Source organism: Equus quagga, chromosome 1, assembly GCF_021613505.1.
Source record: "Equus quagga isolate Etosha38 chromosome 1, UCLA_HA_Equagga_1.0, whole genome shotgun sequence".
NCBI classification, from domain to species: Eukaryota; Metazoa; Chordata; class Mammalia; order Perissodactyla; family Equidae; genus Equus; species Equus quagga.
The window spans coordinates 39,281,238-39,307,022 of record NC_060267.1 but is presented as its reverse complement, the minus strand read 5'-3'; the positions used below and the strand labels follow the sequence as shown (position 1 = coordinate 39,307,022).

The window sequence follows — 25,785 nt, the reverse complement described above, 5'->3', positions numbered from 1 at the left end:
AGGTTTTAACATCGATTTTAAAGTGCTAGTTGGTTAAAATGCATATGTTAGACATGAGATTCTTTTTTAGAAACACATTAGCAGGCTACATAGAAAGGATTTGTTAAAAAGCTATATTATATAACTAAAGTTGCATCCATTATGTGTGAATGCTTTGTAAATAAATTTTAATGATCAATAATCATCACGTTGCCTATATCTTATAAATATTTTTAGTCTCTTTTTTGGAGTACTTAATGTGTTTTTTGATTCAGTTGAATAAAAGAATATTCCTTTTTCTCTTTTTCTAGAACAATGCCGCAGAAGAGGTTGAAGAGGTAAAAAATAAATAAATACATAAAAAGCAAACAAGCGGGGACACCTGCAGTCTTAGTCACTGACAATGGGTTTAGTAAAAGTTGCACATTAGAGTCAACCCCCTTCCTTTTTGTTTTGTTTTGTTTTAAAATCCAGTATTTAGAATAATATTTATGCTTAGTGTAAACATTCTGTGAATGAAGTAGGCTCTTCTGTGGAATATATTAATATATTACTGTATATCCACATTTTCATGGAATGGTACTGTGGGAGACTGAGCAAACACTCTTTCTGGCAACGTAGTGGAACAGCTTCTTAAAGGCTTTGCATGCTTGCTGCTTTAAGCTGCTTTTTTTTTCCCCTTTAGTGATTACAGTAGTTCATATTGGAAAGAAAAACAGTTACAACACGTGCCCTTACAAATACCAAAAGCACTGTAAGGATGTTTGTCTTGACAGTGTCTATTGATTTGAAGTCATATTAGGAAATATTTAGACAATGAAAATTATCAAGAGATAATTTACCTTTCAATTATGATAAATAGATGTGATTGGTTGCCATTTGTGTTCTTTTGCAGAACTCTGATAAGAAAAGTGTTCAATTTGTATTTAAGCAAACAGTGAACGACATTTGCAATCAACTAAAAATTCGTCTATCGAATTAGGGCTGAAAATTTCTGTTAAAGAGTGTTGCAGTATGTCTGGTGGCTCCCTTTTCAGGACTAGGGTTTTCTCATGGAGTACAGTATGTTAATATTTACCTATATAACTAATCTGTTAACGGTTTTTGAAAAACCTCTATTTCAAATTATTTGAATAATCCTCATATTTTCATTTTAACCTATATAAGACTCCAATTTTTTTTCTGAGGAAAGCATTTGGTTTATGAGTTATTTTGTCTTAATGTAAAGAAAATTGTATTTTTTTTTTTAAAGTATCTTCAAACTGAATCCTTTATGCACCAAAGTTGGTTTTGAAAAGGAAAATAAAATCATTTTCTTGCTTGGTAAGCAAGAAGCCATATGGATTTTTTTTTAACAGAAATGGAAATATGTGTAACTTGTTAGTATTGTATCAAACAAATGTTGCATAGAGATAATAGAACATTGCTTGTAAATAATTCAGCAGATTTGTAATATATTTTTATATTATGAAATGTACTGTAGATGTTTTTCTAGAGGCATGAAAGTTAAATGTATATATTATGGGTAGAAATAATATTGAAGGATATTGTAATTCACTAGTGCTGCCAGAGGAATTGTTAATAAAGCACCTTCTTTAACAATAAATGTCTTTTTGCAGACTTAAGGGACTATGTACTACTGTTAATATCTCTAAGAACAAAACACATTGAACATCCTTCCAGAAAGTCTTTGAGGGAGGACCTATACCCATAATAGAATTATGGCACTCATTTCTGACAGTGACTGTGAAATCAATTATTTCCTTACTGTTGGAAGGACATATTGTAAAGTATGTAGTATACGCAGTCAAACTGCAGAAAATACTCCTGATTGAGGAGTTTTCACTTTACTACAGTGATATAAAAAACCAGCAATTTTTACACTAAATTTTTTAAAGAAAGAATAGACAAAAATATAGACGTAAGCCTTTGGTTCCAAAATGGGAAAGGTTCCATAATACATAAATCATTTCTCATTTACTTTAAAAAAATTTTAAAAATAAAAATTATGGAAGACTTTATTCGTTAACAATGGGGGTAAAGAGCTATATACATGGAATGAGTCATAAAATTAAATGAAGTGCAAATAAAAGCACTGCTACTATAAGACATTCTGGAATGGTTGTTTAATAAGGGTGTTATCCATATGATCTGTAGCAAATGTGATTTTATTTTTAAAAAGAAAAGAAAAGCAGTGTGTTTTCTTACTATTTTGTTCTTTTGCTTAAGCACTTCATCAATTGCTTTATTCTGTATCTACGAAGTAATCTGCAATCTCCTTTGTTCTTTTTAAAGTTTGATTTGTTATAAAATTGCCAAATAGAAGTGTTTCAGATATATAGTTTGTACCTGTATTTTTTATTTTATTGCCTCATGTTCTTGTAACTCATTCTTAATTGACCGATGATTGTAGACCTTGCCTGAGTATTTTTTCTAATAAAACAAAGCAAATCACGTTTAGCTTCCAAATTGTAACAATTCAATTAAATTTTAAAACTACATCTGAAATATACTTCTAATCTTTTCTTTAGGGGCATAGTGAATAAATTAGTTGTTTCATTGTGTGGAAATATTTAGATGTCAAAACCAAATTTCCTGGTTATTGATTAGCCTCTGAGTATTCAGTCCCTCGTACTTTGCTGCTTATCTGACTTTGGTCTGATACTATTGTTAACACACCAAAAAGAATATGGAATTAAAATGAAATAGTTTTATAACTTGTATGTATACATATGTACACACTTGCGATTATGATTGGGAAATAAGTGTGAAAATTTTAATTTATGATGTTCATTCAGGGATGTCTGCTCGTCTATATTGTTCCTCCTAACGTTTATGTATGACATATTTGTGATAAGGCCCCTGAAATAATCAGTCTCTTATTCAAAATCCATCTTTTAGTTCAGCGGCAGGCAAACTGCAGCCCACAGGCACCCCCATTCACTGACGTTTGTCTGTGACTGCTTTCTCCCTATGGTGGCAGAGTTGAGTAGTGAGATCTTAGGGCCTGCAAACCTGAAAATTTACTATCTGACCTTTTAAGGAGAAATTTGCCAGTCCCTGATATATTTGATAAAATTTTTAGAAAAATAAACCTGGACCACACAACTTAAATTTTAATGTGACAGTGTTAATCTTGGTAATAAGCCAGTACGTTAAATTTCAGTGAAAGCTGTTTAATATACTTTACGGTAAATATTGCCATATTAGGTATCTGCAACAAATGGTGGTGGTTTTTAAAACTTTTATGTTAGATTTCTTAATAGTTTCATTTCACCATTTGTTTTTATATTTTGTTTTACTAAATAGGACTAAATGAGATTTTGTATATCAGATCATGTTTAAACCATAAGGCACATCTCTATCTAAAAGAATCTTAAAAGTGGAAAATACTGTAAAATTTAAAGTTGTTTATTTTTCTAATAAACTTACTTTTTCATTTATAACAACATAGATTACTTCTGAATTTCAGATGAAAGGAAATTAAAAGGGACAGTAATTAATTCTCAGTGCGTACTTTAAGATTTGTTTTACGCATTGATAATCGTGTCAGTAAATCTTTGTAAAACTTTTTTCCCTTTCACATCTTAATAAGATGTTTCAAATATGCAAGTACTCTTAAAAGGATAGAATTTGGCACAGTTACTTAAAACATCTTTTATTGTTTGCTATTTGAATTTTTTAAATAATATATGGTTAATGCAGGTGTTCGATATTTGAATAAAATATAAAAATGGGACTACATGGTTGAAGTCTTTAAAAGAGTGGGCAGGCTTTATAGTCTCAACTTTTTTTTTAAAAAAATCATCTTTAATACGTCTGCGTAAGTTCTCTAAAAGGCAAACAAAAATTCTTAGTTTAGGTAGATTTTTAACATGAAAATCTGATATATTTGTCTGTATAACAAGGCCTACGGTTGCGGACTTGCAAGGAGATGCTGATATATATAGTCTTTTTAAAAAAAAGTTAAATCATATATGTCATTTGAGTATTTTGGTTTTTTTGGAGAGAAGTGATACATTTTGGGGGGTTTCAATGAAAAATATTTTTCTATTCTAAAAAATATAGAAAGTATTTCTTAAAAGGATAAAATTTTGTTATAAAATTTCTTACTTGTGTATTTTTCTTAATTCTTAAAGAATCTGACCTGTTGGAGGCTGTTTTGCAATTCCAACACTGCAGCTTAAATAAGATCTGCAGAGTTCTTTTTTTTTTAGGTTAGAGTATTTTGTCATTTCTAATGGTTATGAGCCTTAGTAGCCTTAAAAATGTAATGAAATGCTGTATTCTTATTTTTAATTAAAAAATTTTAAAAAAATATTTACATAGTCCAATTTATTCCCTGAATCAGGTTTGCATGGTATATAGCACATAGGTCTATTGCTATGAAAATGAAAAGGACTTGCAGGTAGGCTACAGCAGGAATTGCAGCCCATGTTTTTTTCTAGGTCAGTATTCTTTCCACTATACCAAACTGCTTTTCACAGTGTGAGAGAGGAAATACATGTACTTTGTAATACTGCTATGAAGTTGCTTTCAGTGTCCACCATAGCCAGTCCCTAGCATGATGTCTCTCAGATACTCATTGAATGAGAATTATAGGTGAGTACTTGTTACAGTAAGGTCTTTTGGAGAGTTATGGCCATTAGACACTAGTAGGGTTAAGCAACCTGGCTTAAACCACGTAATTGTTACATAACTTTTCATATGAACCTATAAAGGGAGCTATTCTACAGCCTGTCTAAACATTCTCAGTGTAAAGGATTATTGATGTTATATTTTTACGTACTCAATTGTAACCATTTTTGGTTTATTTAATTTTGTTAAAAATGTCCTCAATCTTGTTTATAGTAGAGCTGTATTTTTTAATGAGATCCCAGTTGTGTTTATGATATGATGAACATTTTTAAGCAATAGCACTTTTAAGGAGTTACCCACTATTTGATTTATTTGACTGTTTTGTCATGGTCCCAGAGCATTGTCCCCCAAAGAACCTTTTTTCTTCTTCACTATTTATGTGCTTCTACTAAAGAAAAACCTATGTTTTACAAATCTTACAATTTTATTATGGAATTGTCAAGGATTTATTTATACATTCCTGTTAAAACAATTCCAGAAGTTCATTTATAGATGAATGCCTAATGGGTCTCGTGTAAGGTGATCACATGTTTTGGGTCTTTTTCCTTTTAGAAAAGCATGAAATTTTGGGGAGAGTATGTAGCTAGGGAATAATAATTGATTGTAAAATTTGAGCATTTTACTCTTGATACCTGGGTCCAATGCAAGTAGTTCAGAATAAATGTTGAGTGTTGGAAAAGAGTGGGTTGGAAGATTCCCAGCTTATGTCTTCTTGAGTTTAATAAATTAAGAGAACCTAATTGTTATTTTCTTAATACTTGCATATCTGTTTAATACCTGTATGATATCTTTAAAAGATTGCAGTAAGTGTCCTAAATGTCATTCTTTGTAGAAGTTGAGTGCTTGAGTTTCTGTTTCTTCTTTTCCTTATATGTTCTCCTCTAAATAACCCAAACTATCTAATTTCTTTTTTAAATGTAGTTCAGAATAGTCAGCAGTTCGTTAAAAATTTGTCTTAAACATCAGTAATATTTTAAAAAATAGTTTCTTTGTTATTAATATTATAATTGCCAAAATGAACAAATTAATAGTATAGAAAGTAGTGATAAAAGTGAAAATTCTCACTTTCAGCTGACTACACTTTCCTGGTCTCCAGACTAATACGTTGTTGAATCCTTCCAGAACTTTTTTCTTGTACTTATTTAAATTGTTATACATGCACCCAGTTCTAGGATTTGGCATTTACTCAACACATCCGTACAGATTTTTCTTATTACTGTTTTTATGGCCAAATGTGATGTACCGTAAATCATATAACCATTCCCCGTTGGCTGACACTGAGATTGTTTACAGACTTTTTGTCATAATACAACAGCATTCTTGAAAATATCCTTGGAGACATATTTCTATACTGTAGTTTCCTGGAAGAGACTATTAGCCTACTTAAAGAGTTTGTGAGTTGTGTCTGTTGTAAAGTTTTGGTATTGCCAAAATGTGTCCCTAAAAAGATAGTGCCAACACAAACTCCTGTTAACTGGATACGAGTACGCTTTTCTTCACTGCACCAATACTTAAATGGTATCAATCTTTAAATTATAGTCAAGCTAAGGTGGAAAAGTGTGTTAAGAGTATGCGTTGCCTGGATTTAATTCTCAGTTCAACTGAAAAGTGACTTTGTGGTTTTGGGGAAGTTACACTTAAACTCTATGTGCCTATTTTTTCATTGTAAAATGGCGTGGTATTATTTACCCGATAGTTTTTGTTCTGAGGTTAAAATGAGATGTATGATCAATCTTTTTGAATGAGCATGACTTGTGTGCAATCTTAATATTTATATCATATTATGATCGCTGCAAACCCCCTCTGGATGTGATCTTCTCTTGCCATTGGAAGAAATGATCCTCGGTTTTTCTGGTTATTCTTGGGTAATAAAAAGTCCTCCATTCAGGTGTAGTCACAAATAATCTCATTTTAGCATCTTTTTAATTTCAACAAGTATATATCTTTTAATTCACTTTAATCGTACAGTTAGATGAGGTTTGACGGATGCACATAACCATGAAGTCACCACCACAATGAAGATGCAGAACATTTCATTGCCTCCCATAAGTTTCCTCATGCTTGTTTGCAGTCCGTCCTTCCCTCCCGGCCCCAGACCCAGGCAGTCACTCATCTGCTCTCTCTTACTGTAGATTGGTTTGCATTTTCTAAAATTTTATATAAATGGAATCATGCAATATGTACTCTTGTGTCTGGCTTCTTTCATTCAGCACAATGATTTTGAAATGGATCAGTGAATACTATAAATACATTTTCTGCTTATCTAGTGATAATGAACATTTTTCTGTATTTTTTGGTTATTTGTATTTTAAGTAAGAATTGGGGACACTAAAAATCATTTGAACTCTTCTGACTTCAGATTATTTCAGATTTGCTAAATAAGTACAAAAGACTTCTGGGGTTGATTGGGCAGCATTAAAGGCATTATTTAAGGCAATTTTTAAATGAATTATTTGATCATAATTTCATAATTTATATCAATTTTTAAGGCATGGCTTAGGATGGAAGTTTTTAAGTATTTCTTTACACTGGAGATGTTAGAACAAGTATTTCTAGCAAAGAAATGTGCTTCTGTTGTATTAGGAATGTCATGAAGTTAACTGTCAGCCTACAAAATTAATAAAATATTAATTAGATATTAATGTTAATAGAAAGCAAAATCTTAGAACATCTGCAAAGTGCAAGGCACTGTTCTGGATGCTGGGGATTCAGTAGTGAACAAAATAAACATTCGTGATCTCATGGAATTTAAAAGTGTGTGGATGGGAAATGACAAGCACTATGCAATGAGGAAAATGTATAGTGGGTCACGTGCTGTAAGTGCTACAAAGAAAAACAAAGTAGGGGAAGAGAGAGTGAGTGAGTTTTTGATGCAATTAATTGGGGTAGCTGGTAAGGCCTTAGTGATAAGGTGACATTTGCGGGTATATGAGGGAAGAGCATTCCTGGCTGAGAGAACAGCAAATATAAACACCCTTGAGGCAAGAGCATTTGTTTAACTCTCTGTTAGGTTCTTACACTGTCCCAGAGTGATCCCAGGTGTTGGTGATGCTGCATTGAACAAAACATTAAAAAAAAATTTCAGCTTCTTCGAGGTTCTGTTTCCTCTTGGTGTGTTGTAGGGCTGGGGTTAACGTGAAAGAACTTTATCTTTGAGGGGATGCGAAGCTGTTGGAGGTTTTTTTTAAAAAAAATATTGGCACCTGAGCTAACAACTTGCCAATCTTTTTTTTTTTTCCTGCTTTTTCTCCCCAAAGCCCCCCAATACACAGTTGTGTATTTTAGTTATGGGTCCTTCCAGTTGTGGCATGTGGGAAGCTGCCTTAGGATGGTTTGATGAGCGGTGCCATGTCCAAGCCCAGGATCTGAACCGGCGAAACCCTGGGCCGCTGAAGGGGAACGTGGGAACTTAACCACTCGGCCATGCGGCCGGCCCCTGTTGGAGGGTTTTGAGCAGAGAAAAATTATGATCTGAATTATGTTTTACAAGGATCCCTCTGATGACTCATTTGACGAACTGATTGTAAGAGGGTAGGGCCAGAGGCAGGAAGAGCAGTTAGAAGGCTATTAAAATAGTCAGTGGCTTGAACCAGAATGGATGGTGGTGAAAAATTGGAACTTGGGTATTCATTTGAAGGTAGGTGTGTAGAGAATTTGGGTGTAGTATGAGAGTCAAGAATGACTCCAAGTTTTTTTGCCTTAAGCTACTGGTAGGGTGGAACTGCCATCCAGTCAGTAGTGACAGAAAGACTGCAAAGTGGAGAAGATTTGGGGAGGGGTGAATTAAGCTTTGAATGGTTTATTTTTGGGGTACTTAATGACATCCAGGTGGGGGTTCCATGAGTCAGAGGGGAATTTATAGTGGAAATGATTTAAAGTAGAAGACGGTGAATGCAATTTACATAGTTTTCTTGAGATTTAAGTTGCTGCACCTTCATAAAGATGAATTTATCATTTCACCTCCAGTGAAGAATTCATAAACTTCTTATGAGTGTGGGCTCGAGCAAGTGTAGGACCCTTGGCACTTTTTGAACAAGCAGTGAGCAGTAGGAATTCAACCTAGGACCTCCTAGAAATAGATACTTTTTGATAGGTTTATCAACTGCCAAATGGTAAAGAATGATCAATGGTTTGAGTTGTTTGTGATAAAAAATTTAGGAACAGAATGACAGCTGTGTATCCTTTATGTCTTGTGTATCATATACCGGTTTAAATGAGCCATCTTAAATCTTTTGTGCAATAATGTGGGATAAGTAGGCATTATCGCTTGGAATAATAGGAATGGTAAAAATTGATCAAACACCAAGTGCCAGACTCTGTTCTGAGTGCCTCAGATACATTGACTCATTTAATCCTCATAACAACTGTGAAGCTGCTATTGTTCCATTTTATGGTGGAAGGAACAGGCACGGAGAAGTTAAGTCACATTCCAAAAATCACATAGTAAGTATTTGGAAAAATCTTTTGGAGAGTTTGCAAATGATATCCCAGAGGAAATGACTTTTGAACTTGATATGGAAGGACAAGGTGAAATTTGCCCGAAGACATAGCATTTGCAAAAAAGACAAAAAGCTCAGTACAATTGTGTAAATATTTAGTACCCAGCATGTACTTGGTACTCTGAATAAAAATGAATACCGTGTCGTGTTCATACTTTGAGACTTGGGAGTAGGAAGAAGATTATGTTAACATAATTTCTCTAGTCGGAAGTGCCATGTTGGAGGTATGCCTGGAGTATCATGGAAGCACAGCATTTGGCCAGCACTGGAGCATCAGAGCGGGATCCCCTCAGAAGAGAACTCAGAGTTACCTTTTAAAGAATGCGTGGGGCTTAGTGCTGGAGAATGGAGGGGAAGATGGAATAGTTTAAGACAGAGGGATCTCCGTGTGCCATAGCGTGAAACAGCCCGTGTCCAGGAGAAGGGGGAAGCTCAGAGTGGTGGGAGGTAAGTGAAGAGCCAGGGAGGGCCCGCTGTCGAAGGCCTTGTTTCCGCTCGCCAGAGCTTGGCCTTTATGTGAAATATTGATGGGGCTGTTGAAGGGTTCAGGAAGGGGACTGACGGTCGGATTTGTTTGGGTCACTGTGCCTCGTAGTAGATGAGAAGCTGGGCCTGGTGGAGTGGTGTTGGGAAGACTAGTCGAAAGGCTGCTGTTCTGGCTTCTCCAGAGAGGAGAAAATACGGAAAGGAATAAGTCATAATTTTCAAAGATGTTTAAGTTTTACTGAAAGGTAATTCTCCAAGATTTGAAGACGTTAGAATTCGTTACTGGGGAAATTAATAGATTATATTTTCTTACAGTTCTCAATCACATATATTATCAAATAAATTCGGGCTTGCTTTGGGCCGAGGGAGGAGGCTAGACTAAATGAGCTTTCAAGCTCTGTGTTGCTTTGATTGTACCATTACGTGGTTTCTTTTAAAATGGGATCTGGAAAATGTACTAGAGTAATAAGAGTGCGATACATTGCCCATTTTATCTTTGTGGGAAGTAAAAGCATCAGAATGTCCTAAAGCACTTAAAAACGGCCTTGTCTTTGTGGTATGTCATATTCAAATTGGCAGACAAGTCTTGCCTAGATGTATTTCCAGATAGGGAAAAACAGCCTCATTAATGTAGGACTGAGCTAAAAATTAATTGTTTTTTGCCTCCAGCATTATGGCTTATTTTGTGACATTGTGCAAATTGCTTACGAACTTAGCAGCAACCTAGGGAGTATTTCCTGAAATAGAGAATGATACTTGGTATAGAGAGGTTAGTGGTATTTATAGTTTATAGGGAAATTTGAACATGAGACAGGTATTCAAAGAAGGTTTAGTAAATATCAAATAATTGAAATTCTGTTGTCTTAAGTAGAAAAAAAGGGAAAAAGCAAAATTTAAAAGTGAATCTTAGGGGCCGGCTGGGTGGTGTAGTGGTTAAGTTCACCCGCACAGCTGCAGTGGCCTGGGGTTCACAGGTTTGTATCCAAGGTGTGAACCTGCACACCACTCATCAAGCCACACTGTGGCAGCATCCCACATAAAATAGAGGAAGATGGGCATAAATGTTAGCTCAGCGACAATCTTACACACACACACACACACACACACACACACAGAGAAAAGTGGATCATAGTGAGCAACAAATATATGTGTAGTAGGTATTTCCTGTGGCTGGGAATATGGGCTAGCAGGTCTGCCTTGGCCATATTATGAAGATTGAAGATTGAGGTACTTCTGCAAGGCACTTTGTAGGATCATTTGTTTCATCCATCCCTTGGAGAAAATGTAAAACTGTTGATTTGGGCTCTGCCTTTTTATGTCCCCCCTTGGTTTCAAAAGGTTTCATGCTGTCATGAAGTACGGAGCACGATAGTATTTTTTAAAAGTAATAAATAGAAGACAGGAAAAATTCAAAAGTATGGTACAGCTGGGGTGATGTCCACAAAATGCATACTCTGAAATTTTAGATTGGCCATGAACTTGTTAGCTCTAAGCTAATTGATGAAGCTAGTGTAAAGAGGAAGTTGCAAGATTCATAGTGTTTATAACTCAATCATTCAGCAGTTAGAATTAGCCCGACAGAGGGCTAGGTGAGTTTGCATCTCCTTCATGGTTAATCCTACAGTTAACATGAAATATGAGTTTCACTGTTTTTGTTTTATAAATGATTTACTCAGATAATTTTCCCAAGGCCATACAAGGTCGCTGAGCCTGGAGCTTGAACCAGTTCTGATTCTAAACCCAGAGATCTTACTACTATGCCTTTTTGATAAGTGATTTATTATTTGAATGTATTTTATTTCTTTTTTTGAGGAAGATTAGCCCTGAGCTAACTGCTGCCAATCCTCCTCTTTTTGCTGAGGAAGCCTGGCCTTGAGCTAACATCCATGCCCATCTTCCTCTACTTTACATGTGGGACGCCTACCACAGCATGGCTTGCCAAGTGGTGCCATGTCTGCACCTGGGATCTGAACCGCTGAACCCCAGGCCGCCGAAGCAGAACGTGCACACTTAACGGCTGCGCCACTGGGCTGGCCCCTGAATGTATTTTGCAAGGCCGTGTTAAAGGAATAAGCATCTCTGAAAGAAAGCAATTAGTGTCAAGGAAATCTTAAACAAGTTTTGCTCACCTTTCTTTACTGCTTCCAAGCTATTTCTCTTTATTAGTGCAACTCTGCTTGCCTAGGGATTGAAATTACTTTTAATTTATGACAAACAGGTAAATACAGTACAAAACCATTGGAAGTATTTTATCTTTACTTCTTCCTTCTCTAATACTCTTTCTTATGCAGATCTGAATTTCTGACCTATATTGTTTCCTTCTGTCTGAAGAATTTCTCACAACATTTCTTGCAAAACAGGTCTCCTGGCAACAAATTCCCTCAATTTTTGTTTGGCTGAGAAGTCTATTTCTTCACTTCTGAAGGATAATTTCACAGGATACAGAATTCTAGGTTGATTTTTTTTTTTTCTGTCAATGCCTAAAAATGGCTAAAGATTTGTGGTCTGCAGAGAAACCAGTCTCTCTCTCAGCACTTTAAATATATCTCACTCCACTTTCCTTTATTGCCTGGTTTCTTTCTTTTTTTTTTTAAAGATTTTATTTTTTCCTTTTTCTCCCCAAAGACCCCCGGTACATAGTTGTATATTCTTCATTGGGGGTCCTTCTAGTTGTGGCATGTGGGATGCCACCTCAGCGTGGCTCGACGAGTAGCGCCATGTCCACGCCCAGGATTTGAATCGACGAAACACTGGGCTGCCTGCAGTGGAGTGCGCAAACTTAACTACTCGGCCAGGGGGCCAGCCCCTATTGCCTGGTTTCTGAAGAGAGCTGATGTTATTCTTATCCTTGCTCCTCCATGGATAAGGCATTCTTTTCCGCTTGATTCTTCCCAGTTTTTTCCTTTTTCTTTGATTTTCTGCAGTTTGAATATGATATACCTAGGTGTAGATTTTTTTGGCATTTATCCTGCTTGTTCTCTGAGCTTCCTGTATCTGTGGTTTCCTGTCTGACATTGATTTCGGGAAATTCTCAGTCTTTATTACTTCAAATATTTCTTCTGTTCCTTTCTCTTTCTCTTCTTCTGGTATTTCCATTACATGTATGTTATACCTTTGTAGCTGTCCCACAGATCTTGGATATTCTGTTCTCCTTTTTTTCTTTTTTCTGTCTTTTTTCTCTTTGCTTTTCAGTTTTGGAAGTTTCTATTGCTGTATCTCCAGCATTTCTTTTTGATTCTTTTAGTTTTCATCTCTCTGCTTACATTGCCCATCTGTTCTTGAATGTTGTCTGTTTTTTACGTTAGCATGTTAATACTTATTCTCCTGGCATATTAATCTTAATTATTTTTAATTCCTGGTGTGATAATTCCGACATGCCTGCCACATCTGAGTCTGGTTCTGATGCCTGCTCTGTCTCTTTAAAGTGTGTTTTTTGCCTTTTAGTATCCATGTAATGTTGAAAACCAGACATGATGTACCTGGTGAGAAGAACAGTGGTAAATGGGCCTTTAGTGATGTCGTCGTGAGGTGTCGGGGAGGGGAATGCTCTATAGTCCTGTATTAGGTGAGCCTGTGCCCCTGGGCTGTGACCTTCCCAAGTGCGTCTCAGTCTTTTTCCTTCCTTATGTGGGGCGGGATGGTTGCAAGAGGGTGGTGTTGGGTGTTGCCCTTCTCCCATCTGGAAGACTCCCAGGTCAGTTAGGCATGGTAAAGCTCCAGTAGGGTTAGACTCTGGTGAGAGTTGTCCTTGAGGGCAGGCCTTGTTAAGACTTGCAGAATGCTTTGGGTGTATTTCAAAATGGTTGCTTGTCCCCTCTTGCCAAAAGCAGGAGAGGACTTTACCTCCACTGTGAGAATCTGGTAGGACTCGTGGAGGTAAAACAAAAGTGTATATGTGTCGGGGGGTGCTAAGACTGGGTCCCCTTAGCGTTTTTAATTCTCAAATTGGTTCACACTGAGCCTCCAGCAACTTGCCAGTTATAGTTGAGGTTTTCCTCCCCCCGTTCTGGTTCCCAAGGAGGTTTCTGCTTCGTGAAGTTGTGATTCTCTGTCACTGCCTGTCTCTCTCTCCAGTTTTGGGGGCGGTGGTTTGCCCTATGACCTCGGTTCTCTGACGGATCTAAGAAGAGTTGTTGTCTCACAGTTCGGCTTTTTATTTGTTAGGACTGAGCGATGACTTCCAAGCTCTGTACACGCCAGACCAGAAACCAGAAGTTCAAAGCATTCGAAATAAATAGTAATCTGCTATCGCTTCGTCCATTGCCCTGGCTTCGTTACTGTCAATGAGAGTTAAGCATATGCCCGGATCAGGGATGTGTTTTCAGACTGTATGCTGTGTAATTTATATCATCTTACATTAAACGTTCTCAGGTAAATTTAAAGTACTGTATTTCTGTCTTTGTAATTTTCAAGTTTTGTTTTTCCTCTACTCCACTCTATTCAAAATAGAGGAAGTCGACGAAAAAGGAGGAATCAAATGAGCGGAAAGGAGGGGTCAAATGGGATCGAGAAAATTCATTAATTCAGCACTTACTGAATTCCTACTACGTGCAGTGCTCTGAGGATACAAGAATGAATCAAACGAAAGGCCCTGTCCTCATGGAACTTACATTCTAGTGGGGAGGTAAGGGACGAGACAATCGACAAATATATGAAGTCAGTGATCAGGGCCATGAGGAAAAATAAAGCAGAGTGAGGACCTAGAGAAAGGTAGGGTGCTATTTCGATTAGCACAGTCAGGGAAGTTTTCTCTTGGATGGTAATGTTTGAGCAGAGAGAGACCTGACCAACATGAGGGACCAAGGCATGTGGATCTGTGGGAGAAGCATGTTCTGGGCAGATCGTATAAGTACAGGGGCCTGCAGTGGGAGCAGGCTTGGCTTGCTTCCTGAACAGAAAGCCAGCCAGCATGGCTGGAATACAGCGAGTGCGGGCACACTACAGCTACATCATGAAGGACAGGGATTGGCAAAGCGTCTCTGCAAAAATAGGTATTTTTTTATTTTGAGAGCTTTAAGGTTTCTGTCACAACTACTAATCTCTGCCGTTGTAGCAGAAAAGCAGCCATAGATGTTACGTAGACAAATGGGCATGGCTGACATAGTGGTGAGGTGCAATGGGCATGGCTGTGTTCCAGAAAATGTTTTTTACAAAAACAGGCAGTGGACCAGATTTTGCACATTGGCCATAGTTTCCTAACTGCTAATACAGGGTTTTGTAGGCCGTTGGAAAGCACTTTGGGTTTTATTCTAAATGTGATCAGAATCACTGGGGGGTTATGAGCAGGTGAATGAAGTGATAGGGCTTATTTTAAAAGGATTACTGGTTGCTTTCTGGGGAAAAGAATGTATTTGCCACAAAAGAGTGGAAGCAGGGAGAGCTATTGGGGGTTTTGAATGAGTGGGAACAGAGATGGTGGCTTGAACTGAGGTGGTAGCAGCGGAGTTGGCAAGAAAGGGTGTTAGATGGAGAGAGAGAGAGAGAGAGAGAGTGTGTGTGTGTGTGTGTGTGTGTGTGTGTGTAGGGGCTAGACAAGGATGACTCTAAGGCTGTTTGAACAACTCACTAAAATGTAGAGCATCTTCCTAGTTTGGGGAACACTTCACAAGAATGAGATTTGGTGGAGGATTGGAATTTGGTAAATTTGAGATTCCTGTTAGACCTCTAAGTGCCGGAAATGAGTAGACAGTTGGAAGTCTTCCAGTTTTTCTTCCAGCGAGAGAGGAGGTGTGAAAATTGTCTGGGAGAGTGAGTGGAATAAAGAAATGTAGTAGAAATGCTACGCAACACTGAAATAACACAAGGTTTGTCATCGTAAATTTAAAGTGAGAGTAGATAACATTGTTGTGTACGTTTCCCCCAGCCATGATGAGTTGTGTGGGCACGGGTGTGGAGTTAGTTGAGGGTTGGATTTAAATAGAACTTGGATTTTATTAGGCAGGTAGAATGGAGAGAAGGGGTCCTAGGAAAATATGTGGTCTGTGAAATCCAGTTTGAGTGGGGAGTGAAAAATCAAGAAATCATAGGTCCTGATGAGGTTGAAGAATTGTGGGACTCGTCGTTACTAGAGGAAGTGAAATGGAAAGGCAGGAGTCTGGTCAGAGTGGGACGCTTGAAATTAAGGTTTGGCTCATGATACATGAATACATGATACATGAATTGCTACTGAAAAGATCCAACATACCATGAGGTGAGAGTGAGAGTGTGATCATTGGATGTAAGGAAGTCGAGTAACTGAGAGGCTAGAGTGTGCCGTTAATCCCTTTCTTGCATTTTGGAATCAGAATGATCATAAGAGTAATAGTGGAGTCCAAGACAGTAAGCTTGGAAGCAAGTGCAAACTCTTCAATGAATGTGAGTGATGGGGAGTGAGCTGGAAGATAGTTGTAACTGCTAATTCTAATCAGCTTTGTGACTTTGGGCCGAGTCAGTTAACCACTCAGTTGTCTGTTTCCTTATGTTTATAACGATGGGTCCATGACCCATTTTTATAAACCTGAAAATCTGGACTATAGTAGATGTTGGAAGAAGCAAGAAAGAGCTGGGAAGGGAAAGAATGGAAATTTCCTTCTAGTGCATTGACTATTTTTGAGCATTATTCACTTCAGGCATCAGTTTAATGAATCCATTGATCCAGAATATTCTTCAGTGGCACAGTCACAAAGTTGTCACCAAAGTCAAAAGGCCAAAATCATAAATACTTTTCAATTATTATCACTGATTTTTCTATCTCGTGTTAGCATTTGTCTGTATTTTTTAGTCTCTACCATAATGTTTTATATTTTAAAAGATCTTCAGTAAATTGTTACTGAATGAATGTAAAAGACTTCCTAAAATTAACTATTTTTAAGAAGCAGTTTTTTACCCTTTATGCAAATATAGCATGATAAAAGTAAAAAGTAGTGGTTCTAATTCTGCATATTTTTCTGAAGTGTGGGGCATTTACAAATTTTTTGTATGTAAATAATTCTAAAGGGTGTAAACTCTTTCTGTTAAGAATCTTGTAATCTCTAATACTGACAACCAGTGTGTGTTGTAGCTAAAGTGTATTTGTGATAAGATATGATCAGAGTTATTTAAAACTCAGATCAGAAGGAAGCAGGAAATCAATGCATTTCCAATAGGGTTTGCGATTTGATCTTCACTGTTTCAAGGATTCCGTAGTCTCAGATATAGGTATTTCTTTTTTCCTTTAAGTAGCTCCTAAAAAGCAGTCTGTAAAGGAGTATTCTCTAAATCAGGGTGCTCACTTCTGATTATAAATGTAGACCTACCATTCCCATAGAAGAAAAATCAGTCCAAGACGAGGGCGAGGCATGGGAGTGTTGAGAGAGATCGGGAGAGAATATTTAGAAGGCAGCAGGAAAAAAATCCCTCATCTACAAATAACCTCTCTCCTGATTGACAGTATGTGGCCCACAGCAAATGCTCCAGTGGTATTTGTTAAGTGAATGAATGATGACGCCATGGTTTTAGACTTTGCCCCTGGAATTCTTTTAAAATTTACAAAGCTCCTAAGAACCATTATGGGCATTAGTGACAAAGAGTGGAGATGAGGTACCTGTGAAAACAGCACTGGCGTGCAGCTGGCTCTGGAAAGGCTAATGTTTTTGACAAATGTTATTTGCCTACTTGGCTTAGACAACAGTAACTTTAGTCTACAGCCATAGTTTGTGCAAACTGCTTTGGTTTTGTGGTTGTATGTTTTCACTCTCAGTCTAATGAGAAATACTTGAACTAATTTTTACTGGGTGCCACACAACTGGCTGACAAATGTTCCTTTGGCCACGATCAGGAGGAGAAATTTGGGATAGCTTTAGCATTTCCCCCAGGTACAGCCAGATAGCAGTGAGGGGAAACTTAGGATAGTTTGGAAAATTGGAGAAGAAACCCATAAGTTGTTTCCAGTCTTCTATGTACAGAGTGTTGAATGGGGTGATTTCAGTCCTAAATCAGTTGTTTCAGTGACAGGAGCCAGGCAGATTGGTTGATCCCAGAGGAGATTGTATAGCATATCTGAAGGAAGCTGTCCTTTTTGGTTTACAGTATTATCTAATTCATAAGGAGAAAATCTGTATAGAATCTGAATTTAACATGTATACACCTTCCTTTTTGGGGAAAAAACAAGCCCAAATTTCAGAAGAAAATGTAGCACTCCAAAGAGTTAAATTTGTACTTAAAATAGCAACGGCTAATATATGAGAAAAAATGGTGACTTCATTTTTAGCAGCATCAGTTTGTAGTTCTTTTTATTTGAACCCCTTAGTAAAAGAACAAAAACTTAGAGTAATTCTGAGTCAATAAAATACATTTTCCACATAAAATACATTTTCAAAAGTATCGATTTCCTTGAAAATTTCCTAAATATGAAAGTAACATATATTCAATATAGGGAGTTAGGAAATACAGAAAAAAATAACCAAAATTTATAATCTAATCATGCTTAAAAAATCACTGTTGATATATTAGCTATCAATGTATGAGAATGTTTTTTTCTATCTACACAAACACTGTTTTCCGGGTTGGGTTAATAAAGTATCATGTCTATGCTGAACATCTTCACATCACTGGACTGCTAGTACTGATGTCATATTCCGTTGTATGTGTGTGCCAAGCTTTAGTTAGCTGGTTCCTGCTGCTGACCATTTTATTTCTGATGTCTCACCAACATAAATAATGCTTTCATAAACATGCTAGAACTGAAAATTTGAGTGTGTATTTGATTACTTCCTTAGATTAAATTCCTATAATGGGAATTATTTTCTGAAAAAGTAGAAACATTTTTTAGTTCTTGGTGTCTTTTGTTATTTGCATTCTAGAAATGATATGTGGCGTTGTTTTTAACTGCCCTTCCAATTCTGAATATTATCATTAAAATTAAAAAATCAATAAATATAAAAGATAGCTCATTGTTTTAATTTACATTTATTTTATTACTTAAAAAATTATGCTTATTGGCCAGTTATATTGCTTACTTTATTTCTCATCTGTGTAAGAATATTAATCTATTTCTCTTGCATGTTGCAAAGTTAGTCTAACTTTTGGTATTTTTAATCAAATTTCTCAATCTTTTTCATTATGGATCCTTTCTTTGTTAATGTGTAAAAAGTCCTTTCTCATCCAATATCAGAGTAAGTTATTTTCTTCAGGCTTATTTCTTGGCTTCACTTTTTAAAACAATTATGTAAGATTTCAAGCATATTTAAGAATACAGAGAGGAGCGTAATGAGCCTACAGCGCCCATCACCCAGCTTTAACAATTATCAAAACCTGGCTGAGCTCTTCCATTACTTATGCTGCAGATGCTCTTGGGATATTTTGAAGCAAATCTCAGACATTTGAGTATCGTTTAATCTGTTAATATTTACGGTTGCATCTCTAAAAGATAAGGATTTCACATTTTAAAACATAACCATAGTACAATTATCACAATTAAAGAATTTAACAGTAATCCATAATATCAATCATTCAGTGTCATTTTCCTGATTGCCTTATAATTGTTTTTAAAAGTTTGAAATTTGGAATCAAATAAGATCCATACATTGCTTTTGGTTGATAGATATTAAAGTTTCTATTAATTTGCAGGCACCCTCTCCTTATTTTCTCCTTCCTTCCTTCTTTCTTTCCTTCTTCCCCTCATTTTTTTGTTGAAGAAATGGCTTAAAATTTTTTTTTGATGCTGTAATGCAATTGAAATTTTTTTTTATGTATATTTAGAAGCTGGGGTCTACCTCTTGCCCCCTGCTTCTTATAGTTAACCAGTACCATTGAAGATACAGTCTTAAATTCTCCATTTATTTTAAGTGCCACCTTTATCATATATGAAGTGTTATATAAGAATTATTGTATGATAAAAGTGACATTTCAAATTAATGGAGAAATACAGTATTCTTACCAAATCACTTGGTGTTTTGATTGTGATTGTAATAAATACGTTAATTTATAAAGAATTGACATCTTGACAATACTGAATTTTCCCACCCAGTAACATGTTGTACCTGTTTTATTTATTTAATTGTTCTTTTGTTTCTCACAATAAAGTTTTATTTTTTGTTCCTATAGGCCCTGCATGTTTCTTGTAAAATTCACTTATTGAATCTCAAAACTACAAGTTTTCCAGTAGTCTATTTTCAAATATTTTCCTAACACTGTTCAGACAGACTGAAGGTAAAATGTATTTATACTTTGAGTCGAATGAGGTATTTGCGTGTGGTAGGCCACATGCCTTTTTTTTTTTTTATTAAGTCAATAAGTGTTTTTAAAATCAATTCAGAAGAAATATGTTAATGAAAGGAAAATATTCAAAGAATACAGGAGCCTTTACAAAACAATGACTCCCTAACATCCTGACCCTCAGTTTCTCTCCTCATAGGTAAACGCTGTGAACAATTTCTTTTGTATTCAAAGAATACATGTATGTGCATTCTGGTCTGTACATAATATATGTGTATATCCCCCTTTTGTTATAAAAATGGTATATTACTTTCATTTTTGCTTATCAATAAACCTTCGAATGTTTCCGTATCACCACATACAGATCTATCTTATTTTTATTATTGGCTACAGAGCAACTTACTGTGAGGATGTACTACAGTTTAATTAATCTCTTACTGATGGGTAATCAGAGCCTTTCTTCTATTAAAATCGTGCTTGGAGGAAATTCTTGTATGTGTTTCTTTGCATGTGTGAGGAAATATTTTTGAAGAATACATATTAGAAGTAGAAAAACTGGGTCAAAATTGGTACATACAGTGCTGCCAAATTACCCTTCAAAGCAGCTACACCAGGTTGTAATCCCAGTAAGGATGTATGAGAATATTCACTTTTCTACACTTTCACCAATATTGGATATTATTAGTCTTCTTTGAGGGGAGGGGCAAATATGAGAGTCATATATTTTTACTTCTTTTTAATTTTTTTCCAGTTTCGTTGAGATATAATTAACTTATAAATAAGTCTTATTTATAAATGTCTTATTTATAAATGACTTATAAGTTTAAGGTGTACAATGGGTTGATTTGATACGCTTCTATATATTGTATATATTGTACTATTCAAAATAGTATATATATTGTACTATTCAAAATAATTACCATAGTAGAGTTAGTTAACATTTCTATCCCCTCACGTAATTGCTATTTCTTTTTTGCCTTGAGAACATTTGAGATTTACTCGCTCAACACCTTTCAAGTATAGAATCCAGTCTTGTTAACTGTGGTCACCATGCTGTACATTAGATCCCCAGAACTTACTCATCTTATAACTAGAAGTTTGCATTCTTTAACCAACGTCTCTTCATTTCCCTCACTCCCCAGATCCTGGTTACCAGCATTCTAGTCTCTGTTTCTATGACTTTGCTTTTTTAGATTCCACATATAAGTGATATCATATAGTGTTTGTCTTTCTCTGACTAATTTCACTTAGCATATTGCCCTCGAGGTTCATCCGTGTTGCAAACAGCAGGGTATCCTTCTTTCTCATGGCTGAATAATATTCTATTATATATATGATTTTTACTTCTTAAAGTCTGTGAAAGAAAGACTCTATTTCTCGAGAACAGAGTCCCCATTGATGGGAGAATCATGATGATCAGCTGCGATCCTTACTACTGTTGAGGTTTTAAAAAAAATACTGCCCTGGTCATCTTTAGGTATTTATCCAGTTGGATCAAGTATGTTGTCATCTCCTTACCCCACCTGCTTCCCATAGATTATTAGAGATTCACTGAGTGCCCCACTCTTTTTTAGCTTCGTTCTGGGGAACGTCAGCTATCTTGATAGACCCCTTCACCCCCATCCACCACCTGGTGAAGTGCTGCTCTGTGGGAGGAGGGCTTGAAGGGGACTTTGTCCGCCTCCCTCCCATCGAGGCCAGGCCTATAGTCACCTTCAAAGCACAACTGACAGAAGTTTCTTGAAGACTTATGTTCCAGGCTCTGTGCTAGACCCTGGGGCTCTGGAAGTGAACATAACACACCAAGCTGCCTTCATAGAGCTTCCGGCCCAGCCAGAAGGACGTGCATGTTGAAGAAGTAGTTACAAGTGGGATGAGTATAAGCAAAAGGGAAGGTAGCTTTCAAGTTACCAAGCAAGGACATTTAGCCTAGTCTCTGATGAGGGGCATAGCCACGCATCCAAACAGCACATGCAAAAGCCCTGAGATGGGAGAGAGCATGCCAAGAGGGAGGGAGGCACAAAGCAAGGTTGGAAAGTTAGGTGCTAGGTCATGCAGGGCCTCGCGCCTTCTGTTAAAGACTTCATCCTGAGAAAGCTGTTGCAGGGCACTTAGGGTGGATGGAACACGATCAGATTTTGCTTTATAGTGCTCCGCGAGACTAGATAGGAGGGCACTGTGTGGATGCTCAGAGACCTTTGGCGTGACTATGGCAGTGGGCCAGGCGAGCAAAGACGGTAACTCAGACTTGAGTAGTGGCAATAAGGATGAGAAGAAATGAATGGATTTGAGAAATACTCGGGAAATAGAGTCACCAGGATTGGATGAAGTGTCTGGCTTGAGCAACGAGGTAAAATTGGTCCCTTTTTCTTGTAATAGAGAAGCAAGCACTGAAGGACTCTTCTCTTGTTTTGGCCTACTTTGTTTATAAATGTGGGGATTCAGTATACCAAGGGACAGAGACTATTCAGACGGTTATTCCACTGTCCCTCTCATCTCTCCTGAGGGCAGTACCAATCAGCGGTTGAACTGCTTTCAGCTCTCTGACAAAGGTGGAGTCCTGTGTGTGTGACGTACTGGGAAGGCGTTTTTTTGTTTTTGACATTTTGCCCCATTTTCTTCTCTCTCTGACTGTCCCCCGCCCCCGCCATACACATTCATTTTGTTGAACCATTTGAGTACTAGCTATAGACATCACCTCTAGATACTTCAGCATGTATCTTCTAAGAAGATACAATTATCACACTCAAGAAACTTAATATTATTGCAACACTGTTATCTAATAAGTGGTTCATGTTCAAATTTCCTAATGACCTTTAGAGCTGTTTTTAAAACAAGGACCCAACCAAGGAGAAAGGGGTACATTTATTTGTTACGTCTCTTTAAATCTCCTTTAGGCTATCTAGTATAGTTTCAAAGCCTAATTTTTTTTTTTTTGTCTTTCATTAGATTGACAGTTTTCTTTTTTGCTGAGGAAGATTGTCCCTGAGCTAACATCTATGCCAGTCTTCCTCCATTTTGTATGTGGGTTGCCGCTACAACATGGCTGGCAAGTGGTGTAGGTCCGGGCCTGGAATCCAAACCCACAAACTTGGGCCACCAAAGCAGAATGTGCTGAACTTAACCACTATGCCACAGAGCCAGCGCCAGAGAATGACAGTTTTTGATGTGTTGTGGAAAGTTGTTTTGCAAAACATCTCTCAACTTAGATTTGTTCAACGGCTTTCTCATGATTCAGCTTGAACATTTTGTCAGCAGTAATACGTCGGTGATGTTATGGCCATTTCAGTGCAGTACACGAGGGGGACATGACAGTAGTTTGTCCAATTATTGCTGATGTTAAATTTCATCATTTGGTAAGCTGTCTTCCATGTCTGCCATGTTTCTCTGTATCCTGTTTTCCATCAATCTTTCATCCAGTGGTTTTAGTATCCATTCATAATTATGGCTTGAATCCGTTATTACTATGGTAGTTATAAAATGGTAGTTTTCTATTTTTGTCATCTTCCTATATTTATTTGGTGGCATTCTTCCATCTTCTCTTCTCCCTTTCTTTCTGACATGTCCCCATTAGTTTTTTGAGCACTTTCTTTCTGGCACAACAAGTTATTCTAGGCTCACCCTATACTTTCCTCATTCACCTTACACTTTCCCTGAGCATTTTTCCAAGGAGCTCTGGCTCCTTTTAAGGGAGAAAAGCATTTAAAACAAGATCGGGTCTGGGTGTAGGACATTTCCATTATCCCAAAAAGTTTTCTTATGTCCCATTCAAGTCTGTGCCCCTAACCCTCACCCCAGCCCCAAGAAACTACTTACCTGTTTCTGTCACCATAGATTAAATGAAATTCTTTTCTAGCGTTTCATATGATTGGAATCATGGTGTAAATACTGTTTTGTGTCAGGCTTCTTTTGCTCAGCATATTAACAGTTTGTCCCTTTTTATTATTGTGTACTATTCCACTGTATGGTTATACCACAATTAACCTGTAATGGACATTTGGATTGCTTCCATTTTTTGGTTATTAAGAATAAAGCTGCCATGAACATTTGTATGAGTGTTTGTGTGGACGTGTGTTTTTATTTCTGTAGGTTAAACACTTAGGCGTGGAATTGCTGGGTCATATGGTAAGTATAAGTATGTTTAATTTTTTAAGAAACTGCCAAACCATTTGTTTTCGAAAGTGGTTGTACCGTTTTCACCATCAGTGTTTGAAAGTTCACTTCCTCTATATCTTCATCAACGCTTGATGGTGTTTGCATTTTTAATTTAACCATTCTAACTGGTGTCTGGTGTGTAGTGTAGTGTTATCTCTTTGTGCTTTTATTTTGTATTTCCCTAATGATTAACAATGTTGAGCATCTTTACATATGCTTATTGGCCATTTGTATGTCTCTTTGAAGTTTATGTTCAAATCTTTGCCCATTTTTAAATCAACTTTTTTGGCTGTTTATTATTTTTGTAAGAATTCACTCTATATCCTGGATATACTTTCTTTTGGTCATACACACACACACACACGCATTGTGGTTTGCTTTTTTATTTTCTTTACAATGTCTTTTGAAAAGCAGAAATTTTTAATTTTTTTAAAGTCCAATTTATTAGCTGCTTCTTAATGGTTTGTGTTTTTTGTGTCCTAGTTAAAAATATTTTTGCCTACCTCAGGGTAATAAAGATTTTCTCCTGGGGCCAGCCCAGTCATGTAGTGGTTAAGTTCACACGCTCTGCTTTGGTGGCCTGGGGTTCATGGGTTTGGATCCCAGGTGGGGACATACACACTGCTCATCAAGCCACACTGTGGCGGCACCCCACATACAAAATAGAGGAAGGTTGACACAGATATTAGTTCAGTGACAATCTTCCTTAAGCAAAAAAGGAAGATTGGTAACAGATGTTAGCTCAGGGCCACTCTTCCTCACCAAAAAAAAAAAAAGAGAGAGAGAAAAGAAAAAAATTTTCTTGGGGCTGGCCCCATGGCCGAGTGGTTAAGTTCGCGTGCTCTGCTGCAGGTGGCCCAGTGTTTCGTTGGTTCTAATCCTGGGCGCGGACATGGCACTGCTCATCAAACCACGCTGAGGCAGCATCCCACATGCCACACCTAGAAGGACCCACAACGAAGAACATACAACTCTGTACCAGGGGGCTTTGGGGAGAAAAAGGAAAAAAAAAAAATCTTGAAAACAAAACAAAAAACAGAGATTTTCTCCTATGTTTTCTTCTAAAGTTTTATAGTTTTAGCTTTTACACTTACGTCTATGATCCATTTCAAGTTAATTTTTGTGTGCGGCATGAATTCAGAGTTCATATTTTCTATTTTGTTTCCCAGTTGTTCTAGCACCATTTGTTCAAAGCACTATCCCTTCCCCCATTGGATTACCTTGACACCTTTGTCAAAAATGAGTTGATTGTCTATGTGTGGATCTATTTCTGTGCTCTCTATTCTATTACATTGATCTCTCGGCTTATCCCTATCCCAATACCTCATTGTCTTGATTACTATAACTTTAAAATAAGTTCTCAAATCAGGTGGTGCAAGTCCTCCAATTTTGTTCTTCTTTTTCAAGATTGTTTTTGGCTCTTTCTTTCTTTCCTTTTTTTTTTGCATTTCCATCTACATTTAAAATCAGCTTTTTAGTTTCTACAGATAGACTTGCTAGGATTTTGGTTGGGTTTGTCTTGAATCTATGGATCAATTTGGGGAAAATGACCAGTTAACCATATTGGCTTCCAATCCATGCGTATGTCATATCTCTTCATTTTTTTAGGTGTTTTTAAATATCCCTCAGTTATAATTTTCTTTGGCTAGATTATGTACATGTTTAAAGATCTTATTTTTTATTTTTACTTATTCTTTTTCTCCCCAAAGCCCCCCGGTACATAGCTGTATATTTTTAGTTGTGGGTCCTTCTAGTTGTAGCATGTAGGACGCCGCCTCAGCATGGCTTGATGAGCGGTGCCATGTCCACGCCTAGGATTCGAACTAGTGAAACCCTGGTCTGCTGCAGTGAAGCA

General features: G+C 36.9%; 1 protein-coding gene across 4 annotated transcripts in view; it reads left to right on the top strand.

Annotated features, from left to right (window-relative positions):
• Nucleotides 1-25,785, top strand: part of AEBP2 (AE binding protein 2) — a 96,321-nt gene that overhangs the window by 56,468 nt on the left and 14,068 nt on the right. For 2 of the 4 annotated variants that reach the window (XR_006889812.1, XM_046670049.1), the window contains exons 8-9: nucleotides 291-317; nucleotides 875-6,796. Coding sequence is in view for 2 of the 4 variants with exons in the window: in XM_046670049.1 (XP_046526005.1) it covers nucleotides 291-317; nucleotides 875-920 (73 nt within the window). In the remaining 2 variants the exon portion in view is untranslated. Of the gene's footprint in view, nucleotides 1-290; nucleotides 6,797-25,785 lie in introns of those variants that run through there. The other 2 variants (XR_006889811.1, XM_046670058.1) reach the window with 2 other exon arrangements.